This window comes from Hypomesus nipponensis, chromosome 24 (genome assembly GCF_054491055.1).
Source record: "Hypomesus nipponensis isolate SF chromosome 24, ASM5449105v1, whole genome shotgun sequence".
Taxonomy (NCBI): domain Eukaryota; kingdom Metazoa; phylum Chordata; class Actinopteri; order Osmeriformes; family Osmeridae; genus Hypomesus; species Hypomesus nipponensis.
The window spans coordinates 4,007,432-4,025,735 of NC_140384.1; the positions used below are offsets into that span (position 1 = coordinate 4,007,432).

Sequence of the window (18,304 nt, forward strand, 5' to 3'; positions counted from 1 at the left end):
AGTGACATGACAGAGTGTAAATCAGATGGTGGTGACATCTGATAATGTTGTACAATATTTGAAGGCATTTGAAAAAATACTACAGCAGTTAATAATTTAATACTCACTCATTTCAAGGTGGGAGAGTGGATTAATTTGCAGGCTATCGTTGAATGATTATTATCTAGTGAGTTCATAAAACAATTGACTGGAAATGTAGGCTCCTTCAAAAAGTTTGCAGCAATGATCTGCTGGTTTTAAAATGATGCACATGTAAAGCTTTGTGGAACTGTATGCTGATGTCATGAAATCTATTATGATGTCATAATTACATAGTATCACCCTTGTGCCTCAAGCGATATAGCAAATCCGATACATTCCACAAGGAATTTACATCAAAATCTGGTTAGATAAAATAAAAGGAAATACAAATAATATAGGCCACTAACAATCCAGGCCCATTGGATATACTTGTGCCATGAGAAGTGAGGAAAAAAAGTGTGCAATATTGAAAAAAGAAAACCTGATCAGACAAATTAGTAGCCTATGTATTTAACATGTGAGGATGGTGTTGACACATTAGGTGTTTCTATCACAAAAGACATTCATTGACGTTTCGTTTTTTTTGTTGAGGCCTAAATCAGGAGAACGTACATTAGGAGAATAAAATCTAATCTAAACATTTCAATAATTTCCGCAGAATTTGCAAGAGGGGGTTGACATCATGGTTGTGACAGGGAATATTAACATAAAGGTTTAAAATATTAAAAACAAATTCAACTTTCCAGACCCTTTCCCTGTCTGACACTGATGCACTTTGCAAAGGTGGGTTGTGGCAAGGAGTTCTTCAGTGTGACATCACGGGCATAGGCGGAAATCCCAGGGGGACAGGGGGGACATGACCCCCCTATCCTGGAAAAATATGATTGGTCCCCCCCCAATAAATCACTCTAAACATAAGGACATTTAAATAATATTGTTATTAAACATTTAACACATTACAATGCAGGCTATGTGTTACAGCAGTAATGTTGGTGTCCCCCTCAGGAATTGCTCTTGAGAAAATGTCATATAATTGTCCCCTCCAAACTTGATAACATATTTTCGCCTACTGATGACGGGCACTGCATTAATACTGACGATGTAAGATTCATAGTATTGCAATGAGTTGGCTCTGAAGATACTATGGCTCTGAGGTTGGCCTGTGCAGTATGTTATCAAATAAGGGCCAAACATATTTTGCATCTGTAGAAAATATTTGCATCTGTAATTTGTTTTTACATCTGTAATATCTTTTGCATATCTTTTACATTTGTAAAAAGGTTTCCCACTTCTCCAACGCTAGGGGCGGCAGAGAGTCACTTGTGCTCATGCAACTCATCTTGACAAATGTGGGCGGTGTTAGACCTACGAGAGGGATAGTAGCCTATCAGAAAAGTGTTTTGGAAACACGTTAAGTTGACCCATTGCACATGTGAGAAAAGACTGACTGAAGGTGTAAGCACATAATTTCAGATATTTAATAATCGTACTAAGAAAACATGAACAAAAAGAGGACTACTACAACTGAGGAAACAGAGGAGGTACTTGAAATCGGTCTGATATTTAAAGTGGATGCTGCAATAACACAGTACTTAACTAGCTAAAAGGATAGCTTGAAAAGTTGCTAGTTAGCCATGCATGTTTCTGAAGTCTTACAGTTAGCTAGCTGGCAAGCTCTTGGAAGATCAAGTTTGCTGACTTGGTTCACAGTAACTTTTCTTTTGGTCGATTTCAGATTATTTTAGTCATGTACAGTAAATGTTGTCAAGATAGGAACAACTGAGTAGTTTTGGGGATATACTGTATGTCCATTAATTAATCAGCTAAATGCCAAGCAGCATAGGATGTGTTTTGCTTACAAACTAGCTAACATCTTTCTCACATGAATTGCAAATAAAGAACGATCCGTCAGATTCTTCCAATGGCGAGGAGGAAGACCAGGATGAGGGGCCCGCAAAGGCCAAAAGGACCAAGCCCGGAACAGGCGGTGAGGAAGGGTTCGTCCGTCCAGTGAAGATGTCCCGGGGCGACCTTTACCGGCCTCCCACGGCGGAGGAGCTGAACCAGTTGAAGGAGGCAGAGAGCCTGTTTCATTGCAGTCTTCTCAAGATGCAGGTGAGGCTCACCATAGAACATGAGTTTATCAGAGCATAAATGAGACCTACTGATCATACCATCCTGTGTTTCTCAATGTGCACAACGCATCAGCAGTGAGTATATTATTATTTACATTTAGTCATTTAGCAGACAGTCTTATCCAGAGCGACTTACAGTAAGTACAGGGACATTCCCCCCAGGCAAGTAGGGTGAAGTGCCTTGCCCAAGGACACAACGTCATTCTTTGGCACAGCGGGGGATATCGATCCTACAACCTTTTGATTACCAGCCCAATTCCCGAACCGTTCAGCCACCTGACTCCCAGAGTATTATGAACTCAGTTCTTTCTGTGATAACAGATGGAGGAACTGTTGAAGGAAGTCGCCCTGAGTGAACGCAGGAAGCAGCAGATTGACCCTTTCGTCCAGAAGATCACTGAGCTGCTACACGGTGTTCCTGAGTCTCCAGAGGTGGAGGTGAGTTTCTAGTGTCTGTGTGTGTGATACTATTACTACACTCCTCGGAATAGAGGTGGAGGATGGAAGTGGAACTCATACTTGTCCCTGGATAAGGTGACCTCTTGGCTAAGTTGTCTCCCCTATGTGGTGGTGAGACAGTTTGTTAAGCCGGGGAAGTTCTGTGAATGCGTCACCAGCATTCACGAGAAAATCTTTCCGTTCAATCTTTTTCACCTTTCTCCACAGCTGAGTGACCTGTCGTGGTTGTCTGGCGGGGTAAAGGTGCCGTTTCTCCTGGTGCCTAAGGCTGCCAAGGGCAAGTTCCATATGGTCCCTCCCGCCTCTATCAATGTGATTGGCAGCTACCCTCTGGGCACATGCACCAAACCACGGATTGCCATCGACCTAGCGGTCACCATCCCTGCTGTAAGTAGTAACATGCCTTCGGACACAATAAGAGACCCCCCTATAGTTTGGTGACCTGCTATGTGGAATACTGGTCTGTTCACAGGCATTGCATACCTACTTAAAGGTGAACTCTTGCTGTTTGTCTCCGTCAGGAGGTGCTCCACCCTAAGGACGCCCTGAACCAGCGCTACCCCCGGAAGAGGGCTCTCTACCTGGCCGGTCTGGCTCAGCACCTGGCCTCCTCCCCCGCCATCGGGACCATGAGCTACTCATGTCTCCACGGCAACCGCCTTCGCCCGCTTCTGGTGCTAACCCCCCCAGGTTCGTATCTCTTCATCCGTACTGGCGGCTAAGTGCCAACTGAGGCAGTGTCTGATGGTAATGACCGTTTCCTACACTGTCATTAGCAGCAACAGGAGTGTTATGCCCTCTGTGAGGTGCTTGCGTGTAAAAAGGGCTTGCGTGTAGAAAGGACTATACAAATACATTTGATTTATGAGTTTTGTGTGCACGTATACCAAAGAGATGTTGACAATCATGGCCGCCTCACCAGGTAAAGACTCCAGCTTCACGGTGCGTCTCCACGCCTGCCCCCCGCCAAGCTTCTTCAAGCCCAGCCGCTTCCACCCCCAGAGGAACAACATCCGGACGGGCTGGTACACCGGCTTGGAGGCCTCCCAGTCAGGTCAGATCCCAGACATATACTGTACAAGTCTGTTCTTTTAGCAGTTGTAGTACAATTACATTGATAACACCTAAAATATTATAGAAAACCGTTGGGATAAAACTCATCCCTACCATTTGCTATGACTTTTTCAATGATGGTGCAATGAAGGCTTCAACCAGATCCCAGAAGTCTATATAACAAAGTGCCGTATAGCGATGCCGAAGTGCAGCAGGGATTGGTTTCCTCATGCTGTGTTTTCTGCCCTGCAGAGTCCAGTGAGCCCCCCACCCCCCACTACAACAGCTCTGTGCTGGGGGACCTGCTGCCCCGAGCGCACCTGCAGTTCCTGTCTGCAGTCAGCTCCCAGTGCCCAGCCTTCCCCCAGGGCCTGGCCCTGCTCAGGGTGTGGCTCCGACAGAGGGAGCTAGACCAGGTAGGTGGCTAGGCTATGCTATGCTATGCTAGGCTAGGCTAGGCTAACTGGTCACCTGTCTTGCTAGTTCAGTGGTGGTACAGGCTGCTGGAGAGCACACACGTTTCTCAGGGTTGCTAACTGTCCCATGTCTCCTATGTTGCTACTAGGGCACTGGGTGTTTCAGTGGCTTCCTGGGCTCCATGTTGCTGGCCTATCTTCTCTCCACGCACAGAATCAGTAACACCATGACAGCCTATCAGCTGCTGCGAAACAGCCTGCACTTCCTGGGTAATGAGGGCTGGTTTCGTCAATTTGTTGCATGACTATTGAACATGTCACCACAATTCGAATTTTTGTACATCTTAACTGTTTTGCTGAAGTTTCCGGTATTGAACCTCGACCCCTGTCATTTCTCAGCTTCCACCGATCTCACGGTGAATGGAATCACCCTGGCCAAAGACCCGGATTCAACAGCGGTGAGTCAAATCATATAAAGACGTTTTCAAAGGTCACGCGCATGCTTTATTCCCCTCTTCCTGTCTCATCGTGTCTCTGTGTTTCCCAGCCGTCTTTATCGGACTTCCACAGTGCCTTCCACGTCGTGTTCGTCGACCCCTCAGGGCACCTCAACATGTGCGCCGACATGACCACCTTCACCTATAAACAAGTGAGCGCCCCAATACAAGACGCTGATCTATCGGCCGGTCGACGGTAACAAGCCTCCTGATTGGTCGGTCTTGCTCTCTGTGGCTGCACAGGTACAGCACGAGGCGTCGCTTTCGCTGCAGTTCTGGGACGACCCTACGGTGGACGGGTTCCACGCTCTGCTGATGACCCCGAAACCCCTGATCAGAACGGCAGACCACGTGTTCCAGTAAGACCCCCCCCCCCCCGCGCGCGCGCGCGCCGTAGTGTCTCACTTTTTCTGAATCTTGCATACACTCACGTACACACAACTTTATCCATAAGGCTCAGTAGTACTGTTCAGGACTGGGCAGGAGGCTGCTTGTTACATAAAAGCTTAAAAGGCACTAATGCAGAGATGTCTGACCCACTATGGGCGTCCGTAAAAATGCATTGATGTTCAGAATCACCTTTTATTCTCTCATTTAATGTTTGTTTGTCTGTTTGTTTAACAAGTAACATTATTATTTAAGTGTTCTTTGTTGTTGTCGTCTATTATTTTTGTTATTATTGTTGTCTAGTATATTTCGATAATTCATCATTTACATTTGGTCATTTGGCAGACGCTTTTATCCAAAGCGACTTACAGTAAGTACAGGGAGATTCCCCCGAGGCAAGTAGGAGGAAGTGCCTTGCCCAAAGGACACAACGTCATTTTGCACAGCCGGGAATCAAACCGGCAAACCTTCTGATTAATAGCCCGATTCCCTAAACGCTCATCACGCGCCATTATGCCAGTAATATTCAGACAAGCACAATTGAACATATTCATTCTGCAAACAGACACAAACTCTTCTGAAGGGCCTTCACTCTCAGCAGGGAGTCAGATGGCTGAGCGGTGAGCGAGTCGGGCTAGTAATCAGAAGGTTGCTGGATTGATTCCCCGCCGTGCCAAATGACGTTGTATCCTTGGGCAAGGCACTTCACCCTACTTGCCTCGGGAGGAATGTCCCTGCACTTACTGTAAGTCGCTCTGGATAAGAGCGTCTGCTAAATGACTAAAAAATGTGGAAAAAAATGTGAAATGTGGCTTGAAAAAAAAAAAAGGTGTCACGTCTCTCTGTGTCCCCTCCCTAACCCTGTGTGTGTCCAGGCTGTGTGAGCCGGTCAAGCTGCAGTCCAGCTGTAAAAAGATGAACCTCCTCGGGGAGCTCATGGACCACGGCGGAAACTACGTCCAGACTGCGCTCCCTTTCATCCTGTCCCTCCTGCGACGAGGGCTCGGCCAAAGGATCCACCTCCTCAGCCACTCGCTCCTCCCAGACCCCGAGGTGAGCGCGCGCACAATGCCACTGACCAAACCGACTGAAGGTGGCCGATTTATTTACAACACACAACAAATACACCAATCCTGAAGAGATGGTTTAAAAATGGCTAGTCCGAGAGAGAATTTTTGAGATTTTGAGTAGCAACCGGTTGCTTTTCAACGGCAGTGGTCGGTGGAGAGCGAAGCTCCGAAACACAAGAGCCAGCCTCCCCTGTCCTTCGGCCTGCTGCTGGACCCGGAGCACGCTGCGTCCGTGCTGGAGAGAGGCCCCTCAGCCGACAGCCCCCAGGTAACCTCCCTTCTCCCTCCCCCCTGCATGTACGCGGCTTCGCCTGGCACAATGTGACCTGGACAATGTGTCTGGTACGGACGACGGCGTCGCTGCGCTGGCTCTAAACTTCAAGCTCGTATCCGTGTGTGTATGTGTGTCCACTTTTTGTGTGGGTGTGTGTATACCTTGTGTGTTTGTGTACACCTTGTGTGTTTGTGTGTGTAAACTTTGTGTGTGTGTATACCTTTTGTGTTTGTGTACACCTTGTTTGTGTTTGTGCACACCTTATGTGGGTGTGTGTATACCTTGTGTGTGTGTGTGTGTGTGTGTGTGTGTATACCTTGTGTGTGTGTGTGTGTGTGTGTGTGTATACCTTGTGTCTGTTTGTGTACACCTTGTGTGTGTGTGTACACTTTGTGTGTGTGTGTGTATACCTTGTGTGTGTGTATACCTTGTGTGTGTTTGTGTACACCTTGTGTGTGTGTGTATACCTTGTGTGTGTGTGTATACCTTGTGTGTGTTTGTGTACACCTTGTGTGTGTGTGTATACCTTGTGTGTGTGTGTATACCTTGTGTGTGTTTGTGTACACCTTGTGGTTGTGTGTATACCTTGTGTGTGTTTGTGTACACCTTGTGTTTGTGTACACCTTGTGGTTGTGTGTATACCTTGTGTGTGTGTGTGTCAGGCTGTGGAGTTCCGCCAGCTGTGGGGCCCTCGCTCGGAGCTGCGTCGCTTCCAGGACGGGGCCATCACCGAGGCCGTCCTGTGGGAGGGGGAGAGCACCTGGCAGAAGAGGCTGGTCCCCCGCCAGGTGGTCACACACCTGCTGCAGCTGTACGTACCTGGAGAGGGGGGGGTACACGTGCACTCTGTCTTTATCCAAACAATCACATGGTAACTGAATCCCCCCCCCCACACACACACACATGTTTCTCCTGTCCCAAGGCATGCTGACGTACCCGAGGCGTGCGTGCGCTACGTAGGTGGGATGCTGGACGATGTCATCAAAGTGGGACGTGAGGTATTGCTCAGTTTCTGGTGTTTCGGTTTTCCCCAGAAGAGGGCGCCGGTGCGTCATTTGATTGGATTCCATGTTAAAAGTTGATAACGTGTGTGTGTGTGTGTGTGACCTCCAGGCGTGCAGCACAGGGGACGAGGAGAGTCTGAAGGTTGTCCAGGTGTATGACGACCTGAGCAGGAAACTCTGGGCTCTGGGAGGACTTCCTCTGTCCATCACCTCAGTCCAGGGAGCACACCCGGCGCTCCGCTACACCCAGGTAGTCCTCCACACACACACACACACACACACACACACACACACACACACACACACACACACACACACACACACACACACACTCTCTCTCTACCCTGGCATCCTCTGACAGCGTGCTGAAATGACCACCAGTTATACGGGTGTTCAGGTCATTGTATCTTGCAGGAGTGACGTGGTCCCTCCCTCCCTCCCACACACAGGTGTTCCCCCCCACGCCGCTGGTGCTGGACTACTCCGTCTTTGACAAAGACAAGCTGACCAAATCCCTACTGCCTCAGGAAGGCAAACCATGTCCAGCCTACATCACCCCGATCAAAGGTACTTTGACAGACAGACAGACAGACAGACAGTGTGTGTTCATGTGAGCGTGCGTCCGTCAAAGTGAGAGTTACGCCTCTTCCAGACTCCAGCTGGGAGTCAGGGCTCTCCTAGTGACTGTCTCCCCCCTCTCCTCCTCCTCCTCCTCAGTGATCTGTCACATGGAAGGCAGTGGGAAGTGGCCCCACGACAGGCAGGCCCTCCGTCACATCAAGGCCGCCTTCCACGTCCAGCTGGGGGAGCTGTTGAGCGCGCAGCACCACTACGTCTGCCGGCCCGCCCCCACCCACCTGGACGTCTGGAAGGTAGGAACCACGCCTCCGCCGCCGGCGTGTTTACCGGGCGTCAACAGGTTAAGCCCTCGTCTCCGGTGTCACGATGAACTGAACGGATGTGCTGATTTGTGTGTTTCTGTAAAAGGTACAAACTGTACTTTTTTTTTTTCGTCTTTTTTTCTCTCCGCAGAATGGCTTGCTGTTCCGTATCCAGGTGGCGTACCACCGCGAGCCCCAGGTGCTGAGGGAGAGCGTGAGCCCAGAGGGACTGCTCGTGGTCAGGGACAACGAGGAGGCCCAGGCCCTGGAGATGGAAACCATCCACAAACCCCTACTGACCAGCACCCTGCACGGGTGAGGACCACAGGCTTTCACCCTCCACACTGGGTCCTGTGGTTGTGGAGCTGGGATAAAACCCCCTTAGGCTGTCCACTAACGTGAAGACTGTTGTTTCCCTGTTTCGGCTCGGGTTCCCCCACGCAATGCGCTTGCGAGACAGGCTCCAGCAGCAGCACCCATGTTTTGGGGCGACGTGTCGTCTGGCCAAGCGGTGGCTGGGGGCTCAGCTCTTCAGCGATGACATCTCGGAGGACACGGCGGACCTGCTGGTGGCGTCGCTCTTCCTGCAGCCCGCCCCCTTCGCGCCTCCTGGGTAAAGCTCCATCCCCTCCCTCCCTCCCTCCCTCCCTCCCTCCCTCCCTCCCTCCCTCCCTCCCTCCCTCCCTCCCTCCCTCCCTCCCTCCCTCCCTCCCTCCCTCCCTCCCTCCCTCCCTCCCTCGGAATTCCATTGTGACTTCTTATTTTTTTTCTTCACTTTCCTTTCTTTTCTTTTTTTTCATCTCTCCCGCCCTCTCTCTCAGTTCTCCTCAGGTGGGCTTCCTTCGTTTCCTCCATCTGCTCTCCTCCTTCGACTGGAGGAACAACCCCCTCGTCGTCAACCTAAACAACCAGCTAACTGGTAAATGCGCGCGCGCAACAAACGGACACGAGCATCGAAAACACGTCCACACACCCGAAGCGAGAGCTGTTAACCCGTTCGTTCTGTGCTTTGCCCCGTAGCTGCCGACCACACTGAGATCAAGAACGACTTCATGGCCTCCAGGGAGTCCCTGCCCGTCATGTTTTTAGCCACGCCCAAAGACAGGAAGTTGTCTATCTGGACCAAGCAGGCCCCCTCTGTACAGGTTAGAATGCATATTCAAAGTAAACAGCATTGTCAATATGGCTTTAATCGCACAACGATTGCAATAACACATCATTTAGCAACCGTCATGAAGGACATATGGATACGATAACCGCTGTTAAGTTAGAGGCGTGGTGGCGTTACACCCAGTCCTCGCCCGTTCCCGGGTTTTGAGGACGTTTTGAAGCTGCAAAAAAACCCAACAGTAAACAAGCGCACGGCAGGTCCCGTCATAGACAGCGCAGCATGAAGGAGCTGCAGGCTCTTGGCTGCTGACAGTCGCACAGCTTCCCGATGCGGGCTCCTTTCCTCAGCGCGCACTGCTCTCCTGCGTGACACTGGAACACCAAGACGCTCTCTTACCATAGACTCGAACAGAGCCGTTTGAATTCACCCGTTTTGCGATGATACAAAATGCACCTACATCTTTTTTTTTTTCTCCCCCAGATCGCCACACGGCGACTCACTCACCATGGGCAACAGGCTGTGTTTCTTTGCGTGAGGCAGAAAGCGGTTGTTTTTCAATCTCGCCAAAACCCCTTGTAGGTCGTTGATCTGTGAAATGAGACACAAATAAAGACGTCACTTTATCCATAACAAATACCTCCCCACACACACACACCCTGGAGTCATGGCATCACACAAATCCTTACCAGCTGACGTCCGTCGCCCTCTTCCACCAAGGCAAAACCGGTCAGAGACCTCAACTTGAGGTCGCCAGTGCGTCCCAGCACGCTGACCACCGTCACAGTGACCCAGAGGAGGAGTGGTAGGTGGCGACCGCAGCCCAGCATGGTGCTCCCGACCCAGATAGACTTCCTGCTTCCCTGCCTCGGCTCCTGGATCAACACTGGAACCCCGTGTCAGGACCAAGGGTATTTATAAAGCGCTGCGCAAGCCACCGCGGCCAGTCCCGTCACTGACCAACTCCCACTAACCACGTCGGACCGCGTCCACGTGACCCACAGCGCTTGTGTGTCGGAACGACGAAATGACAAACCTTGTTTTTTTTTGTTTTTTTTTTACGGCCGTGAAAGACGGCTCGTCGCCAGGCCATGTTGACCGTGCATGAGGAAGACGCCTCGCGTAATGTTCGATAAGTGGAGACGGGCGTCCCTCCTTTTCATGTTTCTCCCTGGGAACACAACCTTGAAAATGTACAACTTTTTGGATGAATGGTCATTCTTACCCGAGTCAGAACACTTCAACACTCCATTCTTTCTGCAAAACGATGGTGGCGCAGAAGAGAACTGAATGTGTATTTGTCATTAAAAGTATCAATTCACTCAAATCATACAAGCCCAAACAGGCAAGTCCTATTCAAATATAACAGACAGCAAAACACTGTTGGCAGTGCCAACTTGGCATACAAAGTGTATCTTGGCATGGCTTGTTACGTCTAGTCTTAGCGTGTAGGATAGCCTGTAGCAAGTGACAAATGTAGGTGTACTTGAAGCATCAATTTACATCCCAAACTCTTTGTACCCTCTAGGACATTCACAAGGAATTTTTGCCTACACCCCATCCACGCTATATTTACGGCATGCAAGCGGGGAAAAAAGGGACGCTTGGCAACGCCACAACAGCCGTTCAACACCATTTGCTTTCAATTAGGGTGGAGCTGTGGTTCCGTGTTGTGCGTCAGCCACCTGGCAACGGAGGCTTCGTTCCAAAGAAATCCCAAATCCCGTCAAGACTCGACTTGGCCTGAACGGGGGAGGTGTTGTGTAGCAGATCGGTGTGTGTGTGTGTCTGATGTGTGTGTGTGTGTGTCTTGTGTGATCAGATGCTGCAGCGCGTGGTGATGGTGGCCGCAGAGAGCCTCAAGGTCCTGGAACCACAGCTGATGGATGCGGGTCAGGCACAGGACGTCAAGGTAGGTGGCAACCCGACAGAGAGACCAAAGGCCGTGCCCCGACGCATCGCCTCAGAGGAAGCGCTGCCAAAACCATGAGTCACTTTGAGAGCTTCATTCCAATGTGTGTGTGCAGGTGGCCATCCGCCCACCGTTGGACGCCTATGACGTCCTGATCCACCTGAACCCCAAGCAGGTTCCCCTGCTCAGCCAGGCGGTGGACTTGCCCAGCGCCACCTTCAGCCGGGGAACCCTGTCGGGCAAAGCCCAGCGATCCGGAGGGGCCATGCCGGTCGTCGACTTCAACCCCGTCAGCTGCTACCTGGCCGAGCTCAGAGTGAGTGCGTGTTGAAAGATGCTGTGAAGCACGTAGGTGCTTAGACCCTTGAAGAGCTTCTCACCCGGTTTCAGGGGGTAGATGGCTGAGCGGTGAGGGAGTTGGGCTAGTAATCAGAAGGTTGCCGGATCGATTCCCCGCCTTGCCCTTCACCCTACTTGCCTTGGGGAGAATGTCCCTGTACTTACTGTAAGTCGCTCTGGAGAAGAGGGTCTGCTAAATGACTAAAATGTAACATGGTGAGAGGTGTCAGCCATGTATGGCCCTCCAGCCCAGAAGAGAACTCTTGGGTCTGAACCTATTAGTTATAACAGCAGCAAAAGGCTGATTTATATAACTGCACCCATCTCAAGAATGTACCCACCAGCCCAAATGTCATTGAATAAATAAGGCCACTCTATGTGGTCATAGGCCTTCTCCCCGACTACTCATGATATAATCAGTGTATCCAGTTTATTTATTTTTGAGAAATATCAATTTAAAAGCCTTCGGATGTTATTGCTGGACCTTTTTAATAAGTCTGCATGAATCAGTTGGTTGGACCCATTCTAGTCTGAGTATTTTAGAATTAAGCAATGCTGTGGGCCTGTATGATCCACAATCTTTTAGATCTTTCCCCTTCTTAAGGATCAGCTGGATGTCTGTCTAAGGGAAGCAGGCATCAGACCTATTTCTAGAGCGTCTCAACATGTCGTAGAGGGGGTCTATTAGGACACGATGGAATTCTGGGTTTATTACCATGCTCATACAGTTTCTGTTTAGAATAGAGAAGGGTTCATATTAGCTTTTTGCAATAACAAATATAACGACGTCATGATATTAAATATTTTCTCAAGTATTGCGGAATCCGTCGTGGCAGAGAACTCGGTCCAAGTCTAAATCAAGGGGTCAGAGGTCTGAGCGGTTAGGGAATCGGGCTATTAATCAGAAGGTTGCCGATGCCAAATGACGTTGTGTCCTTGGGCAAGGCACTTCACCCTACTTGCCTCGGGGGGGGGGAATGTCCCTGTACTTACTGTTGGTCGCTCTGGATAAGAGCGTCTGCTAAATGTAAATCTTGTTCAAGGATTTTCTGTCTTGCACCCTCGCCTCTGCTCTGTATATATGAGTATGATATTATGAGCCCTCTAATATATGCTTTGCAGGTTTCCCATGTGAGGGATTGGTTAGTTGTTGCTGTAGAATTTATGGAAAGGAAGGAAAAAAGAAAGAAATTGTCATTAAAACGCCACGTCTTAATCTGTCGTGGTGCTCCTTGTACTGCTACAGTACATTACATTTATTCATTTAGCAGACACTTTTATCCAAAGCGAGCTTTACAAAAGTGCATAGATCACTGATCATAACAACGAGATGGCCCCAAACATTGCGGGTAGCCAAAACATGAAGCATACATTGTGAAAAACCAAATAAGTGCCAAAGGGAAGAACCATAAGAGCATGTAGTTAAACAAGTTACAATTAAACAACATGAACCTCAAAAGTGCAAGAGTGTACCTGTAGAAAAGCAAGCAACAATAATATATTTCACAGCAAGTAAAATCATTTTAAATCAGTTACAACTAACCAACAAGTGTGGGACCACCAGACGGTTGTGGTGGGTGAGGGTGTAAGGCTGGAGGAGAGACTTGATGTAATCGGGTGCAGTCCAGTTCACTGCTCGGAAGGTCAGTACCAGGGTCTTGAATCTGATACGGGCCGTGATGGGAAGCCAATGGAGGGAGATGAGGAGCAAGGTAACATGGGAGCATCTGGGTAGATTGAAGACCAGATGGGCTGCTGCGTTCTGAATCCTCTTGAGAGGGTGGGTAGGATGAGACAGGTAGGATGAGATCCACTGAAGTGCAGTGCCAGTGATGCCCATCTCAGAAAGTCTGGTGAGCAGGATCTGATGGTTAGCTGATCAAATGCTGCACAAAGGTCCAGCAGAATGATGACGGATGACCTTGAAGCCAGACTGCAGGGCTGTGGTGACTGACAGGAGGGCAGTTTATGTGGAGTGGCTGGTCTTGAAGCTCGATGGGTTGGGGTCAAGCTGGTTGTTCTGAGAGCTAAGCCCCTAGATAAAATCTTTTCTTTTTCCTGTGACCCAGCAAAACTAGGGGGGTCTGGGGGCATGTTCTCCCAGAGGAAATTTGTTAAAATATCCTTTTAAATAGGGTCCTCTAGTGAGTTTTAGGAAGAGAAATTAACACATTTAGATTTAAAATATGAAGAAGAAAAAAAAATAGTAATATACATGTTTGTTTTATCATACTTTTTTGGGGGGCTAATGAAACTTTTGGTGGGGCTCCAGCCCCCCAAAATAGGGCTAAAAACGCCCATGCTCCCGAAGGTAGACTCCATGTCTTTATTCGACCAAGTCTTCGTGCACCAAGGCTTCCACACTGCTGTACTAGCCCCCTTAAATATGCTAAGGGCGGCTGACAAAGACCCTCATTATGTCAACAAAGCCGGGTCTCGCACGGCGGCAAGTAGCCAGAAACTTTATCGCTAGCTAGCTACTTATTGACGTATTTGGCTGCTATACCCTTAAGCTCTGCCCGCGAGACCCAAGTTTTAGCTAAACACAATAAATGAAACTAAGTCTGATTACTTACAGTTAAGATGCTAGGTGTACACAAATGCGCTCACTACTGTTAGGTAATATCTCTAAAAAATAATGCCGCATGGTCCAAAACCAGGATATTACCCACCTTCCAGGACGCCACACAGGAGTAGCAGGAGTAGCTTAACAACAAAGTAGTAAATTCTAGTGTGGCACTGATGTGGTGCATTGTAAAAAGTGAAATCCCTCTTTGTAGGCTTTAAAGCTTGCCAAACATCTAGGAAGCAGCTAATGCCCTGATCTTCCTGGTCTGAAATGTATTTCTAAAAGGCCATTTATCCATAGGGGGTCTATCAAGCAGTAAAAGTCTCCTCAAATTATGCATGTTGGTCAAGATAAGATAAGTAGAGTGGAAAAAATGCCTATGGTATTGAGATCCATTAATGTTAACATATCTGCCAAGATGGTCTTTATCACTTTTTATCTGTTTGAATGGAGTATTATTATTAATAATGATAATGGCAAAACCCTTCTGTTGCAAATTCTGAAAGAGGAAAAAATCTCACCAATCCAATTATGCCTCAGCTGCTAAATGTTCTTCATCATCTAGTTGTGTCTCTTGCAGCAAAGGCGACTGCATATATGAAAAAACACCTAACCCTACAAAAAATTCTAATGAAAGGTTTCTCAGCTGTTTGTGTAGTATTATGTTTATAACATGTGTTAATAACATACTAAAAGTTTACCAAAATTGGACCTCTAGAAATGTGTAATTTTCAAGATGGGCAGGAAGCCCTAAAAATATCCTAACACCTTCATTATTTGACCGAGCCAAGTAATCTTGGTGTCTAACCCCACCTCATCTATGAATCCATTGGGCTTGTCTAAATTGCACTAACATGATTACATACTTATGGAATACATGATTTTGTGAGATTACTGTAAGGTTTTATTTTTAAGGTGAACCAGAGAGGTAAACAATTTAGCCTATGTCATGTAACTCCTGCTCAAAAACCCTTGCAGATGACTCCATCAAAGTTGTCCAAAACCAAACTTTTGATCCTACTTTGCTGTTCCAGTGGTTCCTGAACATGTCGAAAACTGAACAGTTTTCACTGGAAGATGTAATGAGCTATGAACTCATTTCCCGCAGCCCTGTTCAAAGGCCAGGACTTCTTCTGTAAAGCCAACAAGCTCCAACTAGCGCTGGCAGTCACAGAGTTCTCAATAAATCTAACCAAACTATCCTGGATTCCATCCCACTAACTGAGCCTTATGTCCTTGACGGTGGCTCCCTGGTCCACCGATTGGCATGGAAAAAGGGTGACAGTTACATATTACATACGTCCTGTGCTGACTTTACCATACGCCATTATGGTAAAGCAACAGTCGTTGTTATAGTGATGGTTATAGTGAAGGTCCTTCCATCAAAGACGATACGCATCAGAGACGTGGTGAAAACACTCACCCCATCGTTAACTTCAATGCAGAGACTGAGTTTGTGGGAAGAAAGGATGATTACCTTTCTAGATCTTGCAGCAAAGAAGGAGCTGGAGAAGAAGGGCTGCACTGCATCAGGTGACGCTGACTTGGACATGCTGCAGTCAAGGCCTCAGAACATCAGCCCACAACCTTGATAGGGGACGATACAGACGTACTCATTCTTCTCCTCTACTATGCTGGGACGAACAATGGAGGCCTCTATTTTCCAAAGCTAGCGTACAAGATGAAACGAGTCCTGGGTAGTGACTTGTGTTCACAGTTGCTGTTTATTCACCCCTTCACAGGTAGTGATACAACTACCCGCATTTTTTGTGTTGGCAAACAGTTCAGAAACTTGGGAATGGTGAATCAACCATCCAGTCCTGTGCCAATGTGTTTCTGCTCCCACATCCAGCAAGGCATGTCATAGAGGACCATGGGACCAAGGCAGCAGTGTTGTTTGGCGGATAGAGTACCCAATTCACTTGCCTCTTTGCGCTACAACCTTTTTAGCAAGAAAATCGTTACCACCAAATCATCTGTTACCCCAGAACGTCTGCCTCCAAATGAGTCCTCAACCAAATACCACTGCCAAAGGTTTACTGGTTTACTTCCAGATTATGGTGTGGATTGGAAAGGAAGGTGACATGAAAACAGTGGGTTGGGGATGGAAACTGGTGGATAACTGCTTCCTGCAAATTATGAGCAGTAAGACTGCTGCCCCAGAAAGCCTCCTGCAGATGATCCACTGTAATTGCATAACTCCCTGCTGAACACAATGGTGCAGTTGCAGGGCATATGACCACCATGCTTTCCTGCTTGTGGACCATGTCAAGTTGGGAATTGTGAGAATCACTATAATCAACCTCTATGGGAGGAAGAGTGTGACGACTAATAGTAAATGTAGTGAAGGTCACAGTGCAAAAAAGTATACAAAATAAACCAGAACAAGAGGAAACAACTGAAGCAAATTGAAAAAGATGTGTATAAATAGGAAAAGTATTTAAAACAAAATGCACAATAACAAAATGCACTATAACAAATATATAAAAAATAAATAAAACACATAACGATAAAAGGTGTTTGCGGTACTGAGCCTTCACGTGGCAGCCCTGTTTTGACTCATTTTACAGTACCACACAGTTTTAATGAATTTAATCTTTATTAGAATCAAAAGAATGGTTATGAACCACAGAAACCACCAAAACTAAATGACAAAGGGAGAAATATGCAATTACTTAAGGGAAATTGTGTTTTGTGTGTGTATATATGGAACCGCCGCTTCCCCCACCATTCATACTCTCCTGAATTTCTCCTAGGACGCATTTGGGGACCTGGCTCTGTTTTTCTGTGACCCCTATGGCGGCACAGTGATCGCGGTCCTGTGGAAACCAAAAGCCTTCAGCCCCCAGCCATTCAAGGTAGGATAGATGATAGACTTGACACATTTATGACATCAGTTTTGGATTTTCTCTTAGATTATTTATTTTGTTACCGTCTCTTTCCTTGTTATTTGTCTTTCTCTCTTTGCTAACCCTCCAATATAAACACCTCTCCCAGACTTCCCTGATAGCCGCTCGCCACGTGGAGGTGATCGGGGACGAGGCCCATAGCGTACCCAACGTCGAGGCCATGTTGGAGGACTTCCAAGTCATGGGCAAGGGCCTGGTCAAGTCAGTGGATGCCAGGACAGAGAAATGGATAGTGTAGACTTGGAAGCTATGCCTTACCCAGCTGTGATGAACAGATGCAAGCATACGTGTGCATGTTCACTAGATGTACACAAGCATACATAAACCTTGCTTGTCTGTTTGGACCACTGACACAATGACATATTTGTAAGGGTGGTATTGATATACCACCACAGACAGGCAGACTTAATCCCTTATCTATATAAGACTTGGTCTCCCGTTTTGTATAATGAAGATGCATGCCTCTAACCATGTGATCTTTGGCCATGTTGGTGTATAATAACATCTCATTAAATACTTCTTGAGTACATATCATGGAATAACACTTATTGCCATAGGGGTAAGATATATAAGTATGGATTTGACCAAGGACTTGGTCAACTGTTGGTATAGGTCATGTGTTTGGTGACCAGCAGGGGGGGGTATATTTTTTCTGTGTACACTGTTTGTACCCAGCGTATAGTAGGGGTACTGAGGGAAAAGATGCTCAGCCGGGTGAATAAGGTTGTGAAAGTACACCGTTTCACAGGAACCTGTTTTATAAAGTGTTATTGTTTGGGTTTTACGGTAGGTTAATTTGTTCAACTTGTGTAACTGCAATTGGAACAGCCTGTATGACCAGTTCTCAATCACATGTTCTTAGAGAGATTTTCCTAGAAATGAAAGACATTTCTAGAAATTAATTGCCCTACACACGTCTTCGTGTCTCATCTTGTTTATAAATTGGTGACATTTCCAAAGCTTCCGTGACAGGTTGCTCGGTCCGTTGTATTGTGTGATCAAGCCCAAGATCACACCGACATTCACGACTCCGCACATTCTAATAAACTCTTGTGCATTAGTCTCAGTGTTGTTTTATCATCTACAGAGGCTTTTGTGAAGTTCTGCACAAGTGCAGTCCAGACAGCATTAACTCTACGAAAACAACAGGCAACCCAACAACCTAGCACTGCCAATTTGAAGAAATTGTGAGCTTACTTCAGTAGCTACAGTTATTCCTTAATTCTTTAGTTGGATTTTTGTTTTATTTGTATTATTTAAGCACAGGTTT

At 47.4% G+C, this 18,304-nt stretch overlaps 2 protein-coding genes across 2 annotated transcripts; one reads left to right on the top strand and one right to left on the bottom strand.

Moving 5' to 3' along the window:
* Positions 1 to 1,406: 1,406 nt before the first annotated feature.
* On the top strand, positions 1,407 to 18,094 carry nol6 (nucleolar protein 6 (RNA-associated)). Its single transcript, XM_084690484.1, has 26 exons — positions 1,407 to 1,562; positions 1,921 to 2,136; positions 2,478 to 2,594; positions 2,823 to 3,002; positions 3,137 to 3,305; positions 3,538 to 3,669; positions 3,921 to 4,084; positions 4,234 to 4,354; positions 4,484 to 4,542; positions 4,632 to 4,733; positions 4,825 to 4,940; positions 5,844 to 6,021; positions 6,184 to 6,306; positions 6,975 to 7,123; positions 7,235 to 7,310; positions 7,426 to 7,566; positions 7,766 to 7,883; positions 8,034 to 8,188; positions 8,349 to 8,512; positions 8,658 to 8,810; positions 9,019 to 9,116; positions 9,218 to 9,342; positions 11,128 to 11,217; positions 11,333 to 11,533; positions 16,882 to 16,983; positions 17,123 to 18,094. Exons 1-26 carry the CDS (start codon positions 1,521 to 1,523, stop codon positions 17,270 to 17,272), a joined length of 3,441 nt encoding a protein of 1,146 aa, XP_084546610.1. The 5' UTR covers positions 1,407 to 1,520; the 3' UTR covers positions 17,273 to 18,094.
* LOC146232771 (cocaine- and amphetamine-regulated transcript protein-like) lies at positions 9,380 to 10,645 on the bottom strand. The gene is made up of 4 exons (XM_084690485.1): positions 10,342 to 10,645; positions 9,995 to 10,191; positions 9,813 to 9,896; positions 9,380 to 9,679 (listed from the first exon to the last, which is right to left on the bottom strand). Exons 2-4 carry the CDS (start codon positions 10,133 to 10,135, stop codon positions 9,572 to 9,574), a joined length of 333 nt encoding a protein of 110 aa, XP_084546611.1. The 5' UTR covers positions 10,136 to 10,191; positions 10,342 to 10,645; the 3' UTR covers positions 9,380 to 9,571.
* Positions 18,095 to 18,304: the final 210 nt, after the last annotated feature.

Excerpts from the sequence above, each read along its gene's own strand:
- nol6 (XM_084690484.1), top strand. The coding sequence starts at position 1,521 with ATGAACAAAAAGAGGACTACTACAACTGAGGAAACAGAGGAG. Across the intron at positions 2,595-2,822 it reads CTGAGTCTCCAGAGGTGGAG|CTGAGTGACCTGTCGTGGTT; the intron begins GTGAGTTTCTAG and ends CTTTCTCCACAG. Across the intron at positions 11,218-11,332 it reads GTCAGGCACAGGACGTCAAG|GTGGCCATCCGCCCACCGTT; the intron begins GTAGGTGGCAAC and ends GTGTGTGTGCAG.
- LOC146232771 (XM_084690485.1), bottom strand. The coding sequence starts at position 10,135 with ATGCTGGGCTGCGGTCGCCACCTACCACTCCTCCTCTGGGTCACTGTG. Across the intron at positions 9,897-9,994 it reads AGGGCGACGGACGTCAGCTG|ATCAACGACCTACAAGGGGT; the intron begins GTAAGGATTTGT and ends CTCATTTCACAG. Across the intron at positions 9,680-9,812 it reads AACACAGCCTGTTGCCCATG|TGTCACGCAGGAGAGCAGTG; the intron begins GTGAGTGAGTCG and ends TTGGTGTTCCAG.